The 23,559-nt window shown below is 43.6% G+C and overlaps 1 protein-coding gene across 2 annotated transcripts in view; it reads right to left on the bottom strand.

Annotated features, from left to right (window-relative positions):
- Positions 1-23,559, bottom strand: part of Fam234b (family with sequence similarity 234 member B) — a 55,862-nt gene that overhangs the window by 7,460 nt on the left and 24,843 nt on the right. For both annotated transcript variants that reach the window (XM_036181594.1, XM_036181595.1), the window contains exons 4-7: positions 22,050-22,241; positions 20,467-20,597; positions 3,312-3,459; positions 1,047-1,188 (exon numbers count right to left, since the gene is read on the bottom strand). In XM_036181594.1, the coding sequence (XP_036037487.1) occupies positions 1,047-1,188; positions 3,312-3,459; positions 20,467-20,597; positions 22,050-22,241 (613 nt within the window). The remainder of the gene's footprint in view (positions 1-1,046; positions 1,189-3,311; positions 3,460-20,466; positions 20,598-22,049; positions 22,242-23,559) is intronic.

Raw genomic sequence — 23,559 nt, 5'->3', positions numbered from 1 at the left:
AGTGTAAACCATCTCTAGATTAGTTATGACTCTGAGGACAATGTAAATAGTCACAATGTTACATGCATTAGGGAATAGTGACAAGAAAACCAAGTCTGTATGTTGGGTACAGACACATTTTTTCCCAAATATTTTCAATTAGGAGGGGGTGAGTCCACAAATGTGGACACCCCAGGATGTGTACCCCACTCTGCTCTTGTATCCATTCCCCACCATTGTTTTGTCAAGTGGGGCACTTTGTCACTCCTATTGAATCTCATTCTCTGATCTCCAGAAAGTTCCGTGCACATTCAAAGAGAGCTCACAAAGCAAAGCTGTGGTGTGATACCCCTCTGCCTGTACCCTCTGGGGACAGTAACAGAGGCAAGGATAATGGCACAGCGGACAGAGATGGGAGCAGGTAGCCTGAAACTGTCACTAAACTTGGACACTAACTCTTGGCATTTACTTCATCAAATTATTTTTTCTACACTACTGGAATCATTCCATCAAATTCACTGAAACATGATAATACCTGAGATTCTGACAGAAAAGAATATGACAGTTATTACCCAAGCCAAGAGCTATGCAGGTAAAATATGTAGGTCATTTCATATGACAACCATGTGCTTTTAGTTGAGAAGCAAATAAAAGTTAAAAAACAAAACAAGATTTCATGCCTCCTACTCTTGCTTCTGTCAAAATGATTCTTCAACTGGGAGAAAAGTACAGGAAAGAGTAGGTCAAAGCTTTCATATAGCTTTACAATCATTTTAGAAATATATCCCCTTAGATGTTCTAATTTAGACCTGTAAGTTAACATCCATCCTTGTAATCCAGTTACGAAGTACACCCTGTTCATTGATACATAGATCCAACATTCCACGACCAAGAGAAGAGAATTTCTCACTATGTTAAGCAGATCAGGAAGGAGTTGATATTTCAAGGTCAGCTTCATCTTCCCCAAACCTCCACCCTTTGTCACTAGTGAACCCCAACTCAGAGACTCCATGATGCATGAGTCTCCAGAAGACCTCGCTGTGGCCAAAGACAGAGCTCAGCCATACCTGTAAACATCGATGAGCTCGGAAAGGTTGACCGATCTGCGCTTCTCCCATTCTGGCTCTTCTATCTGCAGAGAGGGTGGTGAGCTGTCTCGATTTTGGGCCTGAACAAAAATGTCCCGCAGGGCCACAGCTTGTATATTTCCTAGTGCCACAGGAAGAGTCAACGCTGAGAAGCTGGGTTTAAAAGAACTACCCAGCCTATCTTGGGGGGGTGGGGGTTCTAGGCAGGAGACACAGAGCAGATCACATGGGTCCATTTGGAGTGATGGGGAAGTGACCAAGCCCATGCAGGGCAGTCCCCTCTCCAGAGAAGGCATCAAGGGAAAGCAGAGTTAGTGACCTGCAACAGGTGAGAGGCCCTATAACAGGAGCTGAAAATAGCCAACACCAGCTGTTAATATTCTGATCCGCCCCTTCAAATCCCACCTTGGCACCACCCTGCATCCTGACATAAAAGCCTCGTTCTAAGGAAAAACTCCTCCCTTCCTCTTTCTCTCTTCCACTTTTCCTCCCATGAGGTGTGCACCTTTGACACCTCTCTCTCTCTCTCTCTCTCTCTCTCTCTCTCTCTCTCTCTCTCTCTCTCTCCCCTCTCTGCTGTCTCTTTCCTATTTTTCTCTTCATCTCTCTAGTATAATAAACTCTCTAAAAGGATGCAGCATCTGGATTGTGAATTACTGGCCACCACCGTCACCATGCCCTCATGGCATGCATCTGCCCAGCCTGCCACTGCATCTGCCCAGCATGTTTCCCTGCATGTGAGGGATACCCTCAGGGTCCCCCGGACCCCTACCCCATGCAATAATTCATAACATTGCTGCCAAGCATTGCCAGTCAATCCCACTGCTTTCTCCTGCCCGCTGGCAGTCTGGGATCCTGTACGACCCACCATTTTTTCAGGCTGGAGCACCACCAGGGACTCTTCACCCTACCAGGTCAGTAAGATTCCTCCCTTCCCTTCTCGCATTTCCACAAGTGAGGATTCATCTTATTTTGCTTGCTGGTACCACATGTCTTTTGGGCTGTAAGCCCCTCCGCCATGTCCCTATGTGACAGCATATGGAGATGGCTTGTGCCCACTCCTCGCTGACTCCCTGGGATGCTGGAGGTCAGATTTGTCTAATTTTGCTTGCTGGTACCACGTGTCTTTTGGGCTCATAGCCCTTTGGCCCCTGTCCCTATACAATGGCATATGGAAACGTACCTCTCAATAGTTGGCCCTTGCTGACCTTCTGGGATGCTGAGGTCAGTCTGCTGGCCCTTATACCTCATTGTGGGAAAATGCACTATGGCCCCCTCCCTCACCATAGCCACTGACTCATGACTTGGGTTCATTCCCCTGTGACTGCCCTCCAGCCACTGCACTGCTACTTCTCTGTCTTTCTTTCACAAAATCTATTTCCTATGTGCAAATGGAAATGAATGACTGATATGGCCATTTATATTTCTTTCTGGCTGACTTTTAAATGTTTCGATTTATCTGTTCCTTATCTGCTCAATTTAAAAAAAACACACACACACACACACACAAACACATGGTCAAGCGCCATATTTGATAGGGGCAACACGTGATCAGGCAGCACCATCTTGAATAAGGCAACCAGGTGGTCTAGCTGCCATTTTGACTAAGGTCAAAACAGGCTGGTCATATAACCTTGCCACTATCTTTACTAAAAGCAGCATGGGTAGGGCTCAGCTGTTGGTATGGAGGGAGGTTAGGGAATCACCTTCTGCCATGCATAGGTTCATCGTTTTTTTGGTTTTTTTTTGTAGTTGTTGTTGTTTTTGTTTTTTGGGTTTTTTGGTTTTTTGAGACAGGGTTTCTCTGTGTAGCTTTGTGCCTTTCCTGGATCTCACTCTGTAGACCAGGCTAGCCTTGAACTCACAAAGATCCACCTGCCTCTGCCTCCCGAATGCTGGGATTAAAGGCGTGCGCCTCCACCACCTGGCTCACCATTGTTTTAAGGGCCGAGGAAAAGTCCTCTGGCCTTGGCATGGCGTTCCACAGCTGCCTTTCAGGCTCCAGTGTTCTAGGCAAGGCAGAAGTCCAGCCAAGGCCTGCTGTTCATTCCTCCACAGCCACTCATGTGGGCAGGGCCCAGAGACATATATGATCCCCTCTGGGGCATCAGCAGAACCACATGCAGGTTCTCCCCATGCAATAATTCATAACACCAGCAACCCCAGTGTGTGTTCACCCTATGTCACAGGAAGCCTAGCCACTGACATTGGGGAGCAGAAGCCAAAGTCAGCCATGCTTCTTACCAAAGCCAAACAGGATGTAGACAGCCCCACTGGTGGTGATGTAAACCTGCGGACCAATCAGGTTCCCCACTCCCACGATGTTGTACTTCACAGGTCGGCCCACAGGACTCCCTGTCCGGCCAGATACCAGCAGAAAACACAGATCTGGCTGAAGAAATAAAAGAAGGGAACATGTCAATGGAAGCCTCTTATTTCCTAATGCCTCATGAGCTAGGGGCTCAGAAACACTTCCCATGGCTGGAAAGCAAAAAGCCAAACTTACTTGCTTACCCCCTACCCTGGGAATAAGAAACGGGACAAATGTATACTCTCTAACTAGCTATGTGTGAAGAGCATCTTTAGGATTCCTCAGGTGATGGAACACAGTAGTTACTGACTGTATCATCTCCCAAGGCCAAGAGCTAAATAGAAGATGCTGATGTAGGGAGGGCTTACAAGAGCCAGGATCTACCAGAGACCCTGATGGCCAGCATGGTAGAGGTTAGAATCACCAGGAAAACACATCTGGGTGTGTCTCTTCTGGATGTTTCCAGAAAGGTTTAACCAAGTAGGAAGACCAACCCTGGATGTGGGCAGATTCATCCTATCTGCTTGGGGCATTGACTGAATAAGAATAAGAAATCACAGGCTACAGAAATGGTTCAGCTATTGTAAGTACTGGCTCAATTATGAGAACCAGTGTTTGGATCCCAAGACATAGGTTCAGCAGCTAACAAATCTCTGTAACTGGATCCAAGGGATCAGAAATTATCTCCTGTCTCTCAGGGCACCCAGACACACATATGTGCACACACACTCATAGAGACATACATATAAACACATGTACACACATAAATAAAGTGAAATTTTAATAAGGAATAGAACAGAGCATAAGCCTTCATCTCTTTCAGCTTCCTGACTATGGATGAAAGGTGACCAGCTGCCTTAAGCTCCTACCACCATGCCTCTTCATACTATAAGACACAGTAAAACCTTCCTCCCTTAAGTTGCGTTTGCCAGGTGTTTGATCACAGTAATGGGAAAGTGACTAACACACTGGTGCATCAGTGTATCAGCCCATAGAATACTCCCATCATAACATCAGACGTCCAGCCTGACCATGGCCCCCAAAACTTCACGCTCAAGATTCACTTTCTTGTGAATGGCCAGCGAGTAAATATTGTAGACTTTCCCAGTTGCATGGTCTCCATAGAAACTACTCTCTGTTGTTAGTCTAGCATGAAATCTGTCACAGGCAACACAGGAAATTACTATGCTCCAACAAAAGATTCTGAGAAAACAAACAGTGGGGGGGGAATTAACTTGTGGCCACGGTTTATTAGCCCCAGATCTAGAAGATTTTTTTTCATTTATTTTTATTTTATTAACATAAGTGTATCTATCTGTTGAGTATATGCTATATGTGAGCAGGTGCCCTTGGAGGCCAGAAGGGGGTGTCAGAGCTCCTTGAGCAGAAGTCACAGGCAGCTGTGAATGACATGTGTGCTAGCAGGCAAACTCCAGTCCTCTGGACAGAGCAGAAAATGCTCTTGACTCCTGAGTCACCTCCCCAGCCCCTTCAAAGTTTCTGACAGGTTTTATCATTACACACTCTTATAGAGAAGACAGACAGGTGTGGTTTACAGCACATCCAGAAAAATAAAGTGGAGTTTTTAGAGGAAAGCCATAGCACTCTGCTATTATGTATTCTAAAACATTCTTGTCAAAGACTAGATGAGCAGAATAAATGTACTGCAAAGCTGAGAAGAGCTGACACACTATAAAACAAACCTAATGCTCTAAAAGGCCAAAATCAAAAATGTAAGAGAAAATTGTTTTACTAATTAAATAACTAAAAGATGAGTGCTTTCACTGATTATAAGCAAGGAGCAAAGCTTAGAAAGTCTTCTGCTACTAATATAGAATCAAGTTTGCATTAAAAGAAAAAGCTGGGCCTGCAAAACAAAACTAAATATCTGGGTGTGGGAATCAGAGTCAACGGGATTGCCACAAGTTCCAGGCCAGCCTGGTCTACATAGTGAGCTATAGGCCAGTCCAAGGTCTATAGGGCTTGTCTTTCAAAACAGGGTTTCTCTGTGTAGCCTTGGCTATGCAGGAACTCACTTTGTAGACCACACTAGCCTTTAACTCAGAGACCCACCTGTCTTAGTCTCTGCCTCTGGAGTGCTGGGGTTAAAGGCATGCACCACCACTACCCTGCGGAGACCATGTCTTAAAAGAAGAAAAGATGTGTGATGGTACACACCTTTAATCTAGTATTTGGGAGGAAGGAGGGTAGATCTCTGAGTCAAAAGCCAGCTTGCACTACACAGAGAAACTCTGTCTCAAAACAAACAAAACAAAATGCCTAGTGATGATGCAAGGCTTTAATTCCAGAACTCTGGAGGCAGAAGAAGGTGGATCTCTGTGAGTTCAGGGCCAGCCAGGTCTACAGAGCAAGTTCCAGGTCAACCAGAGCTACACAGAGAAACCCTGTCTCAAAAAAAAAAAAAAAAGAGAGAGAGAGAGAGAGAAGCAGTAGTAATGTAGTAATGGTATCTGCTTAGCTGGGACCTCCAGCTGTCCCCTGCATCATCCAGAAAGCCAATTCCGATCTCTCTCTCCAAACCCTTCCCACTCAGAGAGTCTCCAAATAAAGGAAAGTCACCAAAAGTCCAGTTCCACATTCTTGGTGGTTCCTGCAGCTTCCTCCCCTGAAGTTGCCAGCTGCCCAAGTCCCCACCTAAAGCGGTCAGCTTTTGACCACACTCGGGCACAAACCCAGCTTGTGGCAGACATGTGTTATGGAATAATATTTTTGTACACTGTGAAGATGTGTCTTTGCCAAGGCACCTTCTGACTGGTTTAATAAAAGAGCTGACCGGCCAGTAGCTAGGCAGGAGGTATAGGCTGGACAGAAAGACACAAAGGACACTGGGAAGAAGGGCTGAGTCCTGAGAGTCATAAACAGATGCAGAGAGAAACAAGATGAACATGCCATGTTAAAAGAAAGTACCGCCATGTGGCAGAGGGTAGATAAGAAATATGGGTTAATTTAAAATGTAAGAGTTACCTAGTAACAAGCCTAAGCTATCAGCTGAGCATCTGTAATTAATAATAAGACTCAGTCTGGTTATTTGAGAATGGCTGCTAGGACACAGAAAAACTCTGCCTACTCATGGCATTCCAACATGGGGGCAGAATTTCCACATAATCCCTAACAAAGCTTTAAAAGGTTCTAAACACACAAAAATGGAGCCAAAATGCAGCTTCCTAGTCTGGTGTCTCTCATGCCAGCCACAGGACAAAGATGTGTCTTCCAACAGCTGCCTACAGGAGGAGCCAGCTGCCAGCCGCCATACATTACCACCATGCACTAAACTAAGCTACATCAGCAGCAGCTGACATAGCAGTTTAAGATTTGTCTCATGCAATCAAAATACAACACAGATGCTCATTAAAGACAGATCCAGATGGAAAATAATCTCTAAATGGGTTACAGTGTGTTTAAAAATATAAAATTGGAAGAGTAAAGAAAATGAGTAGAGATAGTCAAAGATTAAAAATAGTTTCAAAGTAATGAAGTCCTTTAAAAAGGAATAGAGTAAAATAGTAGAATAAGCCACATAAAGATGAGAAATACACAGAGAGTCTGAATTCTGTATGTTATTGTGTTGTCTTTACATTTTCTGCATGCTGAGGAAGGAACAACAGCTGCTAAAATACAGTGGATTATAAAAACTGCTGGATCAAATCAACCTATATATTTTTAAAATGCCTTGACTTCAAATTGGAAATCAAAAGATAGGTTACTTTGGGGAAGAGGTTATGCTTTTATTTCCAAAGGATATGAGAGGCTGTGGATTTGTTCCAGGTGGATATGAAGCAGGTTTGATTAGGGAAGACCCCCTGAAAATCCTGACTACAAACATAAAAAAGTAAACCTAAGAGAACTACAAGACATGTGATATATGTTTTTAGCTGCTCAAACATTAATACAAAAAGTAGTCTTTGGCTGACTCATGTACCATGCACAGTCTATACTTGTATTAATGCAGATATGTATGTGACCTTTAAAAGTTTATGTATTTTCGCCAGGTGGTGGCGGTACATGCCTTTAATCCCAGCACTTAGGAGGCAGAGCCAGGTGAATCTCTGTGAGTAGGAGGCCAGCCTGGTCTACAAAGTGAGTTCCAGGACAGGTTCCAAAGCTACACAGAGAAACCCTGTCTCGAAGGAAAAAAAAAAAAAGTTTACATATTTTCAAAGCAAGGGGACCAGACACCAATTAAAATGGATGGCCCAGGTGATCCAGCATCCAGAACAGCTTCAAGGCTGCTGGCTGAGATGATCCAGTCTCACAGAATACTCCAGTCAGGACTTGACAATTATCCTGATTTTTTTCAAGGTTCCACCCAAAGATTCCAATGCCCCCAGACAACAAGAAGCAATTTAGAAAAAGTGCCCATATTCCCAAAGCATTAGTAATGGGTGTTTGTTATCATTTGGGACAGGGGGAGTTGATTAAAAGTTATTAGTCACAGTCAGGAAGAAAACTAAACAAAAGAGTTAAATTCAAAGATCTCTTTCTAAAGTAAAATAGGGAAATATGATATAGAAATGATGAGATAAAAGGGTAAATTATTGAATCTACTTTAATACCAAAAACCTATTAATCTAAAAATATTAAAGTCCTTAAAAAAGGAATAGAGTAAAAAATATAATAAACCACACAAAGATGGGAAATATACAGAGGGTCTGGATCCAGTATGTTATTGTGTTGTCTTTAGATTTTTTTTTCTTAAATTTGAATTTTCTTAAGTTTAATTATTTAGTCTTTAAACTCTACCAAAGACCTCAGAAGGGTGAAATATTATCTAATGACAGGGACATCTGGTTCCATGGACTATCACTGAAAGTTCTATAATGTTGGGGTATCCAATTCTAGCCTACAGGCCTAGGACTTTAATATTTTGAGATTAATAGTTGTTTTTTGGATTAAAGTAGATTCAATAATCTACCTTTTTATCTCATCATTTCTATATCATATCCCCCTATTTTACTTTGGAAAGAGATCTTTGAATTTAACTTTTTTGCATACTTTTTTTTCTGACTATGACTAATAACTTGTAACCAATCCCCCCAAAAAAAAACTCCAAATCAAAACTTGGATTTTGGTTTATTGATACAAGTCTAAAGTTAATTTTGTTATACTGTATTATGTTTCTTCTATTGTTTAGGGTATTATGTTTATGCAGCACATTTAAAAATGTAATATATAGGGGTTGGGGATTTAGCTCAGTGGTAGAGCGCTTGCCTAGCAAGCATAAGGCCCTGGGTTTGATCCTCAGCTCAAAAAAAAAAAAAAATGTAATATATGATTAAGAAATATAGATTAGAGAGACCAACCCCAGCACCTGTCTGCACCGGAACTCCCATCTGGACCAGAGATGAGTGCATGGGGTTATAGTCAGAGAGGCAACTGCCCCTAGGTCCCACCGCTGGACACAGCCCATTCCGGGAGGACCTGCCCAACTTGGCCCATTTTCCAGCCAATCAGCGGGCCCTGCGGGAAGGCTCCCCTTTTCCAAGACTGTAAGTAGACCCTGCAGTCTCCACACCCTGCCCCCACACCCATCTGCCAGAGACCCCAGCCTCTTCCTGAGACTCAGAGACCAGCCCCCAGTTTCCATCCTGCCCTGGAACTCCCATCTGGACCAGAGACCAGAGGAACTCCCATCTGGACAAAATAAGGAGACCCCAGGGACTTCCGGAGACTCAGAGTCCAGCCCCCCAGCTCCTAGCCAGCCAGCACTCTCATCTGGACTAGCACTCCCATCTGGCCCAGAGCTTCCATCTGGCCCAGAGAGAGGCTCCCTAATTCTGTCAGCTCTCTCTGGACCAGTACACTGATCAGACCAAGAATGAACCCAAGAGGAGATGGGCAGACGTCAAGGCAGAAGTACATACAACAAAATAAAGAGCAATACAGCATCACCAGAACCTAGTACTCCTCCAACAGCTAGACCTGAACATCACGGAATGGAAGAAGCAGAAGAAAACAACCTTATAAGTAATATCATGCAGAGGCTAGAGCTTTATATAGAAGAAATCAAAAATAAAGTCGAGGAACAGACAAACAAAAAATGGGAAGAACACTATAAAAAACTAGAGGAAAGGACAATTAAAGCAGAAGAAAACAATAAGTCCTTGAAAGAAAATCATGAAAAAGCAAGGAAGACAGTCCAAGACCTGAAGAGGGAAATAGAAAAATGAAGAAGACACTAGCAGAAGGAATGCTGGAAATAGAAAATCTGAGTAAACAAACAGGAACTTCAGAGGCAAGTATAACCAGTAGAATGCAAGAGATGGAAGAGAGGATCTCTGGTGTTGAAGATACGTTAGAAAAAATAGATTCATCAGTCAAAGAAAACACTAAAACCAACAAAGTCATGACCCAAAATGTCCAAGAAATTTGGGACACCATGAAAAGACCAAACCTACGAATAATAGGGATAAAGGAAGGAGAAGAATACCAACTCAAAGGCACAGAAAATATATTTAACGAGGTCATAGAAGAAAACTTTCCCAACTTAAAGAAGGAAATGCCTATGAAGATACAAGAAGCCTATAGAACACCAAACAGACTAGACCCCCCAAAAAAGTCCCCTGGCCACATAATAATTAAACAACTAAACATACAGAATAAAGAAAGAATATTAAGGGCAGCAAAGGAAAAAGGCCAAGTGACTTATAAAGGCAAACCCATCAGAATAGCACCTGATTTCTCGATGGAGACTTTGAAAGCCAGAAGGACCTGGACAGATAAAATGCAGACACTAAGAGACCATGGATGCCAGCCTAGACTAATATACGCAGCAAAACTTTCAATCATCATAATGGAGTGAACAAGAAATTCCAAGACAAAACCAGATTTAAACAATACTTATCCACAAACCCAGCCCTACAGAAAGCACTAGAAGGAAAATTCCAACCTAAGGAAGGCAGATACACCCATGAAAAGACAGGCAATAGATAACACCACAGCACTAAACCCCATAGAAGAGAAGTACACACACACTACCACCAAAAAATAAAAATAACAATAGGAATGAACAATCACTGGTCATTAATATCCCTTAATATCAATGGACTTAATTCACCTATAAAAAGACACAGACTAACAGAATGGATACGAAAACAGGACCCATCTTTCTGCTGCATACAAGAAACACACCTCAAATTCAAAGACAGACACCTCCTAAGAATAAAAGGCTAGGAAAAGACTTTCCAATCAAATGGTCTTAAGAAGCAAGCTGGTGTAGCCATCCTAATATCCAGCAAAATAAACTTCAAACTAATATCAATCAAAAGAGATGATGAAGGACATTACATACTCATCACAGGAAAGATCCACCAAGATGAAGTCTCAATTCTGAACATTTATGCCCCAAACACAAGGCACCCACATATGTAAAAGAAACATTACTAAAGTTTAAATCACATATAAAACCCCACACATTAATAGTGGGAGACTTCAACACCCCACTTTCACCTCTGGACAGATCGGCCAAATTGAAACTTAACAGAGACATAATGGACTTAACTGATGTTATGGCTTAAATGGACTTAATTGATATCTACAGAACATTCCACCCAAACAAAAAAGAATATACCTTCTTCTCAGCACCCCATGGAACCTTCTCTAAAATCGACCACATACTTGGCCACAAAGAAAATCTCAACAGGTACAAAACAAATGGAATAACCTCCTGTGTTCTATCAGACCACCATGGTTTAAAGTTAGATTTCAACTACAGAAATCCTACAATCTCATGGAAACTGAATAATGCTCAACTGAATCACGAATGGGTTAAGGAAGAAATAAAGAAAGAAATTAAAGACTTCCTAAAGGTCAATGAAAATGAATACACCACATACCCAAACTAATGGGATACTATGAAAGCAGTGCTAAGAGGGAAAATCATAGCACTGAATGCCCACATAAAGAAGCTGGAGAAATCTCACGCTAGTGACTTGACAGCACACCTGAAAGCCCTTGAACAGGAAGAAGCAAAGTCTCCCAGGAGGAACAGACGCCAGGAAATTATCAAATTGAGAGCTGAAGTCAATAAAATAGAAATAAAGAGAACAATACAAAGGATTAATGAAACAAAGAGTTGGTTCTTTGAGAAGATCAACAAGATAGACAAACCCTTATCCAAACTAACCAAAAGATAGAGAAAGAGCATCCAAATTAACAAAATCAGAAATGAAAAGGGGGACATAACAACAGACAATGAGGAAATCCAGAGAATCATCAGGTCATACTTCAAAAACCTCTACTCCACAAAACTGGAAAATCTAAAAGAAATGGATAATTTTCTGGATAGGTACCACATACCTAACCACATACCTAAGTTAAATCAAGACCAGATAAACCATTTAAATAGCCCAATAACCCCTAAGGAAATAGAACCAGTCATTAAAAGTCTCCCAACCAAAAAAAAGCCCTGGACCAGATGGTTTCACTGCAGAATTCTACCAGATCTTCAAAGAAGACTTAATACCAATACTCTTTAAATTGTTCCACACAATAGAAGCAGAAGGAATATTACCAAACTCCTCCTATGAGGCTACAATTACCCTGATTCCTAAACCAAAAAAAAAAAAAAAGATGCAACAAAGAAAGAAAACTACAGACCGAGCTCCCTCATGAACATTGATGCAAAAATACTCAATAAAATTCTGGCGAACAGACTCCAAGAACACATCAAAACAATTATCCACCATGATCAAGTAGGTTTCATCCCAGGGATGCAAGGGTGGTTCAACATACGAAAGTCCGTCAATGTAATACACAATATAAACAAACTCAAAGAAAAAAACGGCATGATCATCTCACTAGATGCAGAAAAGGCATTTGACAAAATCCAACACCCTTCATGATAAAGTTCTTGGAGCAATCAGGAATACAGGGAACATACCTAAACATAATAAAGGCAATTTACAGCAAGCCAACAGCCACCATCAAATTAAATGGAGAGAAACTTAAAGCAATACCACTAAAATCAGGAACAAGGCAAGGCTGTCCCCTCTCCCCATACTTACATACAGTTCTAGCCAGAGCTGTAAGACAACATAAAGAGATTAAGGGGATACAAATTGGAAAAGAAGAAGTCAAGCTCTCCCTATTTGCAGATGACATGAGTGACCCCAAAAATTCAACCAAGGAACTGATACAGCTAATAAACACCTTCAGCAACATAGCAGGATACAAGATCAACTCAAAAAAATCAGTAGCCCTTCTATATACAATAAACAAACAGGCTGAGAAGGAAATTAGACATACATCACCCTTTACAATAGCCACAAATGATATAAAATACCTTGGGGTTACTCTAACTAAGCATGTGAAGGACCTATAAGACAAGAACTTTAAGTCCCTGAAAAAAGAAATTGAAGAAGATGTCAGAAAATGGAAAGATCTCCCATGCTCATGGATAGGCAGGATTAACATAGTAAAAATAGCGATCTTACCAAAATCAATCTACAGATTCAACGCAATCCCCATCAAATTACCAACACAATTCTTCACAGATCTGGAAAGAATAATACTCAACTTCATATGGAAAAACAAAAAACCCAGGATAGCCAAAAGAATCCTGTACAATAAAACAACCTCTGGAGGCATCATCATCCCCAACCTCAAGCTCTACTATAGAGCTACCATAATAAAAACAGCTTGGTACTGGCATAAAAACCGACATGTGGATCAATGGAATTGAATTAAGACCTTGACATTAACCCGCACACCTATAAACGTATAATTTTTGACAAAGAAGCCAAAACTGTACAATGGAAAAAAGAAAGCATCTTCAACAAATGGTGCTGGCATAACTGGATGTCAATGTGTAGAAGGCTGCAAATAGATCCATATCTGTCACCATGCACAAAACTTAAGTCCAAGTGGATCAAAGACCTCAACATAAATCCAGTTACTCTGAACCTGATAGAAGAGAAAGTAGGAAGTACTCTTTATTATTATTATTATTATTATTATTATTATTATTATTACTATTATTATGTGTTTTAATTTTATACATCAGCTATGGGTTCCCCTGTCCTCCCCCCTCCCGCCCACACTGCCACCTTCCCCCCAGTCCCTCCCCTCCATTCCCATGTCCTCCAGGACCAAGACACCCCTGGGGATTCATTTAAACCTGGTGGATTCAGTACAGGCAGGTCCTGTCCCCTCCTTCCAGACTGAGCAAAGTGTCCCTGTGTAAGCCCAAGGTTCCAAACAGCCAGCTCATGCACTAAGGACAGGTTCCAGTCCCACAGCCTGGGAGCCTCCCAAACAGATCAAGCTTTTCAATTGTCTCACTTATCCAGAGGGCCTGATCTAGCTGGGGGCTCCACAGCCGTTGGTTCATAATTCATGTGCTTCCATTCGATTGGCTATTTGTCCCTGTGCTTTTTGCAATCTTGGATTCAACAATTCACGCTCTTACAGTCCCTCCTCTTTCTCGACAGTTGGACACCTGGAGCTCCACCTGGGGCCTGGCTGAGGATCTCTGCATCCATTTCCATCAGTTATTGGATGAGAGTTCCAAGACGACTGTTAGGGTGTTTAGTCATCTGATCACCAGACTAGGTCTGATCAGGCTTTCTCTCAACCATTGCCAGTAGTCTACAGATTGATTGTTTCTCTCAGTGTCTGTGCTACTGGTGTTATATTTAGAAAGTGATCTCCAGTGCCAATGCGTTCAAGAGTACTTCCTACTTTCTACTAGATATAAAACAAAGATGACTAGACTGCTACACAACTCCAGGGAGGCTACCTAGAAAACGGGACCCTAGGAAAGACCCAGGGATCACCCAATGACAGAGAAATGGATGAGATCTACATGAACAACCTGGACGACAGTGGGAGTAATGAAGGGCAAGATTTGAGGGAAAGAAAGCTTTAGGGGAGCAGGAGATCCCAGCTGGATCAAGAACAGAAAGGGAAAACAAGGAATAACAGACCATGATAAATGAAGACCACATGAGAACAGGAATAGGCAGAGTGCTCGAGAGGTCCCCAGAAATCCACAATGATATATCCTCTGTAGACTGCTGGCAATGGTCGAGAGAAAGCCTGATCAGACCTAGTCTGGTGATCAGATGACTAAACACCCTAACAGTCGTCTTGGAACTCTCATCCAATAACTGATGGAAATGGATGCAGAGATCCTCAGCCAGGCCCCAGGTGGAGCTCCAGGTGTCCAACTGTCGAGAAAGAGGAGGGACTGTAAGAGCGTGAATTGTTGAATCCAAGATTGCAAAAAGCACAGGGACAAATAGCCAATCGAATGGAAGCACATGAATTATGAACCAACGGCTGTGGAGCCCCCAGCTAGATCAGGCCCTCTGGATAAGTGAGACAATTGAAAAGCTTGATCTGTTTGGGAGGCTCCCAGGCTGTGGGACTGGAACCTGTCCTTAGTGCATGAGCTGGCTGTTTGGAACCTTGGGCTTACACAGGGACACTTTGCTCAGTCTGGAAGGAGGGGACAGGACCTGCCTGTACTGAATCCACCAGGTTTAAATGAATCCCCAGGGGTGTCTTGGTCCTGGAGGACATGGGAATGGAGGGGAGGGACTGGGGGGAAGGTGGCGGTGTGGGTGGGAGGGGGAAGGACAGGGGAACCCATGGCTGATGTATAAAATTAAAACACATAATAATAATAATAATAATAATAATAATAATAATAATAATAATAAATCAAAAAAAGAAATATAGATTAATATCCATCTGTAACAGTCAAACTGATAGTCATGTTAGGTATGTTTTCAAGGTCTTACACAGATGTATTTCGATACACAGATGGTCTTCAAACACTTCAAAGACCAGCAGAATATGTCATTTAAGGTGTTTAATAACCTAAGGCTTTTCATGACAGTGAGATATGTCTGCTCCTGACAGCACCAATTTGCTTCAGAAAAAGATGACGGGCATTGAAGAAACTCTGTATGGAGTTTGTTTTCTTTATGGCAAAAGCTAGCCATTTGGACCAAGAATCTGCCCTTGCCTTAACTGCTAACAGTATACTGTCCAAACTGGACCAGCAGGATGCACAAATAAGCAACTGCCAAACTTTGCCAAGACAAGGTAGAACAGTCCTTCAAAATTCCCTGCTTCCCAGAAATATCTGTCAGATATTCTAGGCCTGTAGGCCAGAGTTGGATACCCCCAACATTATGGAAGAACTTTCAGTGATTGTCCAGGAAGCAAAATGTCCCTGTCATTAGGTAATATTTCACACTTCTGGGGTCTTTAATGGAGTTAAAGACTAAATAATTAAACTTAAGGTTTTCTTTAGTTATGATAAAAAGTAAACTAGGGATAAAACTTTAGATTTACAAAGGTAAGATAGATAATAGATTATTTTTTCTAATTTTGCCAAATACAAGTAGACTAGATATTGTAACTGTAATTCTTACTTGATAACTGTTTTTGTTATAATTTTACTATGTTAAAGTTAAAATATTCTTTTAAAATTAGACAAAAAGGGGGAAATTTTATAGAATAATCTTTCTGTACACTGTGGAGATGTACCTTTGCCAAGGTACCTTCTGATTGGTTTAATAAAAGAGCTGACTGGTCAGTAGCTAGGCAGGAGGTATAGGCGGGACAGAAAGACACAAAGGACACTGGGAAGAAGAAGGGCTGAGTCTTGAGAGTCATGAGCAGATGCAGAGAGAAGCAAGATGAACATGCCATGTTAAAAGAAAGTACCAGCCAGGCGGTGGTGGTGTACATCTTTAATCCCAGCACTTGGGAGGCAGAGCCAGGTGGATCTCTGTGAGTTCGAGGCCAGCCTGGTCTACAAAGCAAGATCCAGAATATGCACCAAAACTATACAGAGAAACCATGTCTCAAAAAACCAAAAAGTAAAAAATAAAAAAAAATTAAAGTAAGTACCACCATGTGGCAGAGGGTAGATAAGGAAATATGGGTTAATTTAAAATATAAGAGTTAGCTAGTAACAAACCTAAGCTATTGGCCAAGCATTATACTTAATATTAAGTCTCTGTGTGGATATTTGGGAACTGGCTGGGGGGAAAGAAAAGTCCATCTACAGACACATCATCATGGCTTGCCTACAACCTATAGTCTCCCTGCTTTCATTTGTGGGTGTGGGCCATCTCTGGGATTGGAGAACCTGCCCAAGGGTTGCTTTGCTCAAATAAACCTGTTACTATATTTTTTCAAATTGGTTTGATTGGCTTACTGTGTCAGTGGAGAAACCTATTATGGCAGGGGAGGGCAGAAAACCTATTAGTATACTTGGGTTGAGATAACCATGAACAGAAAAAACTCTTTGCAGATGTGGATACCATATGTTAAAGGACATATGGACAGACTGGGATCAAAGGGAAAGGGACTCTCTGTCCGAGAGGACTGTATAAAAAACTGGATATTTAGCCTTTGGGGGTAACCAGCTTAGTGGGACCAGGCTAATAGCACTGGGTTTCCTAAACTGGGTGGAGATCAGATTCATCCAAGATGCCAGCCAAATTGTACTAGGTGGTAACAGTGAATGGAAGCCATTAGGATGAACATCTCCTCAAAAAACAAAAACAAAAACAAAAACAAAAAAACAAAAAAAACAGCTCAGGGTTAACAAGTAATGGGGATACTCACACGGAGTGACATTCACACTAGCCTGGGTGCTTGAGGAGTACATGTGACCATGGGCCCAGACTCAGACTGATACACGGTGTGAGGACAATAACTACAGGCTTCTCAGGTCCCTTCTCCCGAACATTCTAGACCAAACCAGTCCCTACACCCCAAAGCAGACCCTTCTGCCAAGGCCAGTTCATACTCCACCCAGACCTAAAAAGTCCATCACTCTAAGTCACAGCCCTAAATATATTCCCTCCCTTGTGTCTGCCACTCAAATGGCTCCTCACACTTCCTGCAATCAACACAGATGTCAGAAGGAGCAGCAGGGGATGCGCAGGGTCTGTTCTAAATCCATGCCTCTCTGGGACTAGCCTGTAACTATCACTTTCAGACAGAATGGAGACTGTTCTATTATTTATACACTATGGCTCGAATAAGTAAATTACGTGAGGCCTGCTATAGAGACAGAGTTAAGAGCAGGTGAGCTGATTCTCCAACAAGGGCCCCGTAGTGTGGAGGGTCCTGAAAGGCTGGCCCACTGCCCCTCAACACCACTGAGCGTTAGACGCAGATGAGGCATCAAGACTAAGATTTCTGCTAGTCACAGTGGTGGACACCTGAAATCCCAGCACTAGGGAAGCAGAGACAAAAAGGTGGAGACTGCCCAAGTTTAAGGTAAGCCTGAGCTACACAGTGATTCTGTCCCCAGAAGTCTCAAACAAAAGAACCAGCTCTCCAAATGTGCAGATGTTGTAACCATGTTTGGTGACTTGCTGGGCTCTGAGAACTAGGTTCCATCAAAAGGGGGGTTCCCACACTTTCTCCAGCTTTCAGGAAATCACTTCCTACTGAGGAAATAATGAATTTCCCCTTCTAGTCATAGTGACTAGGATAAAAAGTTTAAAAACACCACGTGAACAATTCCTGGATACTTGGTTTAGAATAATCTAAACATCAAATTAGCTAGCTCAAGAAAACTAACAAAAAATACTCATGGGTGTTGTGTGTGTGTGTGTGTGTGTGTGTGTGTATTATTAACCCATAAGGTCTTTTATTTTAAAATTAAAAGAGGCAGACATGATGGTGCACACCTTTAATCCCAGCAGTCTGGAGGCAGAGGCTGGCAGATCTCTGAGTCTGAGGCTAATTTAGTCTGTATCATGAGTTCCAGGGCTACATAAGGAGACCCTATCTCAAAAATAAAAATAAAATAGACTAAGACAGTAAAACTCACTTTTAAATTAAGATGGGCTGGATCAGCAAGACAGCCCAGAGGTAAAGGCACTTGTCACCAAGTCTGAGTACCCAATCCCTGGGATCGGCATGATGGAAGGGGAGAAGCTGGCTCTGACAAGCAACCCAGATCTCCACATGCACACTGTGGCTGGTACATGCACATGCTCCCTCGCGTATACACACACTGAGTAAATTAGTAAATAAAGTAGTAAAATGAGACAAAATAACCAGCATCCACACTTACTCTTTGCCTCTAAAACATGGCTTACAAATAAAATTTTAAGTGGATGGGCTGAAGAGTTGGCTCAGCAGTTAAGAGCCCTTGCTGCTCTGGCAGAGGACTAGAATTTGGTTCCCAGCACCCATATGGAGGCTCAAAACCATTTGTGACTCCAGGCACAGGGGATCTGATGCCTTCTTCTGATTTCCAAGGGCACCAGGCATACATATGGTACACATGCAGGCCAAACATCCATATATACAGTAAAATAAATATAGCTTTTTAAATTTTTTAAATTGAAGGTCAGGCATGGTGGTCCTCTTTTCTTTACTCTTAGCACTTTGGGAGGCAGAGGCAGGCAAATCTCTGTGAGTTTGAGGCCAGCCAGTGTTATACAATGAGATCCTGTTTGAAAAAACAAATGAAAATTTTAATTGAGATAAGCACTCATTAATCTAGTCTTTCATCTGACTAGGGAAAAGGTCTGTTTTATATGTGTACAGAGCAACTGTTTCACAGTGCATAAACTCAGATTAGGAGGCCACTGGGCTAGAATTAAAGTTTATCTTTCTTGAGGGAGAAGGGAGGAACTGAGACATGGCATTACTGTGGAGCACTAGACAGACTAGAACTTACTAAACTAAGTAGACCAAGCTGACCTCACATTTACAGCAATCCTCCTGCCTCGGCTTCCAAGTGCTGGGATTATAGGCATAAGCTACCACATCCACACTGGAAGTGTGTCTTCTTCCAGCACCTTCCTTTAGTCATTGATGAATCAGAGAGGTTTCGGTCTGATTTCTTAGACAGAGTGTAGCGCACTCTGACCTGGAACTCTCAATCTCCTTTGTGCTGGGATTACCAAGGTGACTCCCTTGCATGTGAGTTGTTGTTGTTGTTGTTGTTGTTGTTGTTGTTGTTGTTGTTGTTGAGATGTGGTCTCTTGTATCCCAGGCTGATCTCAAGCTCACTAGTCAAAGATGACCTTGAACTTCTGATCCTTCTGCCTTTATCTCTAGGCGTAGGTATTACCATCACACCTGATCCATGCAGTACAGGGTGCTGTGGGATGTCTTTCTATATGCTGTGAATATGTGTAGCTCCCACTGGATAATAATAAATCTGTTTTGGCCTATGGCAAGAAAGCTTACAGCCAGGTGGGAAACCCAAGCAGAGATACAGAGAGAAGAAGGATAGAGTCGGGAGACATGCCAGCCACTGCCAAAGGAACAACAAGATGCCAGCAGACTGGTAATGCCACAGCCACGTGGCAACATACAGATTAATAGGAATGGGTTAATTTAAGATGAAAGAGCTAGCCTAGCTAGCAGGAAGCTAAAGCCATAGGCCATAGAGTTTGTAATTGATATAAGCATCTGAGTGATTATTTTATAAGCAGCTGTGGAACCTCGGGGAGGAAGAGATTCATCTGGACTGCTGGGCAAGGCAGGACCAGAGAAATCACCAGCTACAACAGGGGATCAAACAAGGGCTTCATGCATGCTACACCAGCATGCTACCAACTGAGCTATAACCAAAGCCTGCATCCTATGAGCCTTCTATCAATCCAACCCACTGTTTTACAGTTGAAGTCCATTTTAAATGCATACAATATAGGAAAACTAATACTACATTTATAGAGGAAAAAAATTAGGCAGTTTTCTACAGACTTAATTTGTTAGCTCTAATTTCCATAAGTCTCCTACAGATAGAACGTCCCAGTTTGACCTGCGAAGGAACTACAGCATCCATAGAGTACAGTTGGCCCAAGGCCACGGAGTGGTGCAGAGGGAATTTACACACAGGCCATCCGCCTCCAGAGTGCTCTCACACCACAGTCCTTGGAACCACAATGGCATCATGGAAAATGAATTTGGAATGCTCTTGGTTCACTTAACCCCACCAAGAGAATCTTTTTCAGCCTAAGCCGTTACAAAAACAGGGCCCTGGGCAGGACTCACAATAACATCCCTCGGACTGAGCCCGAGACAGCTGAAGGCACTCTCCTAGGAAACTTAAAACCTTCTGAACAGACAGCATACCTGCAGTTCCCCAATGGCCAGCACCACCAGGTCTCTGGCACCGTCTCCATCCAGGTCAGGCAGCACCACAACTGGGGCGGCCAAGGTGCCATTGGACAGGTGGTTCGGGTTCAGGGTCCACATGACTTTCCCTGGGGAGAGAAAGAGGCAGGTCACTCTGCTTTCTGCCCCAGCCAGAAAAAGAAAACTCAGAGGGATGAGCAGGGGACAGGAGCACCTCTCCTCTTTCCCCTTTAGCCTTCCTCTGAGGACAAAGGGGCAGGAAGTGGGATTCCAGATCCTGGAGCATCTGGCTACACTTCCATGCAACAACCTCACGTCTGAATTTTCGTTTATTGTTTTATGTATGTGACTGTTTTGACTGCATGACTATCTATGCACTACATGTGTGCTGATGCCCAGGAAGGTCAGAAGAGGGCATCAGCATCCCTGGAACTGGAGTTACAGCTGGCTGTGAGCCACCCTGTGCTGCTAGGACCTGGGTCCTCTACAAGAGCAGCCCGGTGCTCTTAACCGCTGAGCCACTGAGCCATCTCTCCAGTCCCACACAGCTGGATTCTGTATAGCAAATAGAGACATGTATGTCTCCCTGGCAAGTAGGAGCTCATTCCCCTAGGGCTGAGGAATGTGTCTGTCACAGGGAATTGCAGCCACTAAGGAGCCCACACCAGAGAAATTGCAGAAGGCTTTCAAGGACTTCAATCCTGAGCTAAGGGAGTATGTGTCTTTTTCTTTCTTTCTTTTTTTTTTTTTTAATACAGGAGTTCATATAACCCAGGCTAGCCTTGATGTGCTTGACCTTCTGATCCTATTTCTAATTCTTAGATGAGTGCTGAGCTCACAGGCCTACACTATGATGCCCTGTTTATGTGGTGCTGGGAATCAAAACAGGGGCTTTGTGCATGCTAAGGAATCGCTCTACCGAGAATACATATACAAATTTCCCCCACTCAGGGGTACCCCACTAGCCAAGCATGTCACACCTGTAATCCCAGCACTTGGGAGGCTGGGCCAAGAGGATCTAATGAATTCATGGTCTGGGGTACAGTGTAAAACCATGTCTCAAAAAGGAGGGGCAAAAATAAAGCACCCCAATATGGCACTTGATGTGGGAAAGATGTCAGCTTCTCTTGAACTTATGGCCCCTGTGACAAGCATATTGTGAGGAGACATCTTTATCATTCTAGACTCATTTCCATCGCTTCCGTCCTGTGGACCTAAGAAGGAAAAGCGGCTAAAAAGGCCATATCACCAGCCTCCCCAGCCTCGCTCTTTTCCCTAGCATTCAGTCAGAACGTCAAAGAGGAGGTGACACTTCCCTGCCGGTTATACAAAGAACAGAGCAGAGAGACTATTCACAATCCAAGCCTCCCCTCCCCCAGGCTCTTCTGTCTGGGGGAAGAGCTTATCACCAAACTGGTTGCAACAAGAGTCTACTATCTGCCCAAGCCTCGTTTCCTGAATAATCACCTCTGAACCAGCGCAGCAAAGCAGCTTCCAGCCTGTCGGAGGACAAACATCCCCTGCAGGCTGTTTAAATACAAACCCGAGGCTCGCAGAAGCAAAGCTCAAGACCACTCTACCTGACGTCGCGTTGAATGCACTGAGCATCTTGCGTGTCCCTGTCACGAGGCAGATGGTTTTGGCCATGCTTCCCGGCATCAGATCCAAGCATGTGACATCTTGAGCTTCCTCTGGGAGGGGACTGGACCACAGTGTGCTGCCATTCATCCCGGAGAGGCACACAAGATCTGCAGTAGGTTGTGAGCCACCACCTGGAGGCAGGTAGGAGAGATGAGGCAGGGAAAGAAGAGAGGAGCGGCAGGCACAGGCAAGACACCGGAAAACCCAAATGGAACAGTGGGTGGTGAGGCGGCAGCTCACGCTTGTGTGCTTAGCTCCCTCCTGTGTGGCTGACAAGGCGTGAACATAGAACTTGTCATCTCTCCAACCTCACACCTCGAATAGGACAAGTGTAAGAGCAGCCGCTGTGGGCTCCTCTACATGGCCTCACCATGTCTCCATCTTGGCACCTTTCCCAACACATCTGTTTACCAGTCAGCCACCTGAGCCCACACTAAACAGTGACATCCTTGAAGACAGACACTAATTTCTGATTTCTCAGCACATCATAGGATGCCTGCAACACAAAGCAGCTAGTTGTTTGCTGAGCAAAAGACAGGGTAAGGCCAGCAAAAGAGTAGGTAAGGTCATCTCCTGCCAAGCCTGATGGCCTGAGTTCAGGCCCCAGTCCCCAGCACTATTCCAATATTCCCACATGGTACAACTTGTCCTCTGGCCTTCATATGTGCACTGTTGCGCGTGCGTGCATACACACACACACACACACACACACACACACACACACACACTACATAAAAGACGGAACACTGAGTTGCTGAGGGGGAAACAAAACAGCCACTCAGGAGGGAAAGGAATGTTCAGGAACACAGAGGCTGACCTAGATAGAATCCATGCGTGCCAGGGAGTAAATCCCAACCCTAGTCACCAGCAGCAAATGCTCTAGGAGCCTGAAGGTTACGGTAGCAGGCAGCGAGGAGGCCTGGCTGCCTGCAGCCCTCTGGTTGGCTCCTAGGCAGGAAAAGAACACTTGGGGCAACAAGACCCAGGTCCAAGGAGTCAGAACCACAGCCGCTAAGGCCAGGACTGAAGAACAGTCCTACTTACTGCCCGCTTTGCTTTCTCTCAGGAACAACAGCTTGACTCATTTCACACTTTCTACCTCCAGCCACCATCAGTGGCAAAGCTTCAGTCTTCCTGTTTCTCGGCAGTGCTGACTAAACAATACAGCCTCAAACAGGAAACAGGGTGTGGCTCGCCATGTTCAACCTCCGGCCAGAGGTAGTAATGGGTTTTACCCTCTAGACTTTACAGTCCAGTCCTGTGCTCCTCTTCCTGCTTCAGAGCCCACTGAGTCTAGAGTCATCCTCTGACTCCAGTTTCTTTCTTGGTAGAGTGAAGGACTGCACCTTCCCCACCACACTGCAGCTCCTTCCGGGAAGAACCATGGCTCCTATTGATGAGCTCTCTAATCAGCACAACCCTGGAGAGGGCGGACAGTGCCTGCTGTAG

This window comes from Onychomys torridus, chromosome 3 (assembly GCF_903995425.1).
Source record: "Onychomys torridus chromosome 3, mOncTor1.1, whole genome shotgun sequence".
Lineage (NCBI taxonomy): Eukaryota > Metazoa > Chordata > Mammalia > Rodentia > Cricetidae > Onychomys > Onychomys torridus.
This window is presented reverse-complemented; position numbering and strand designations above follow the sequence as displayed.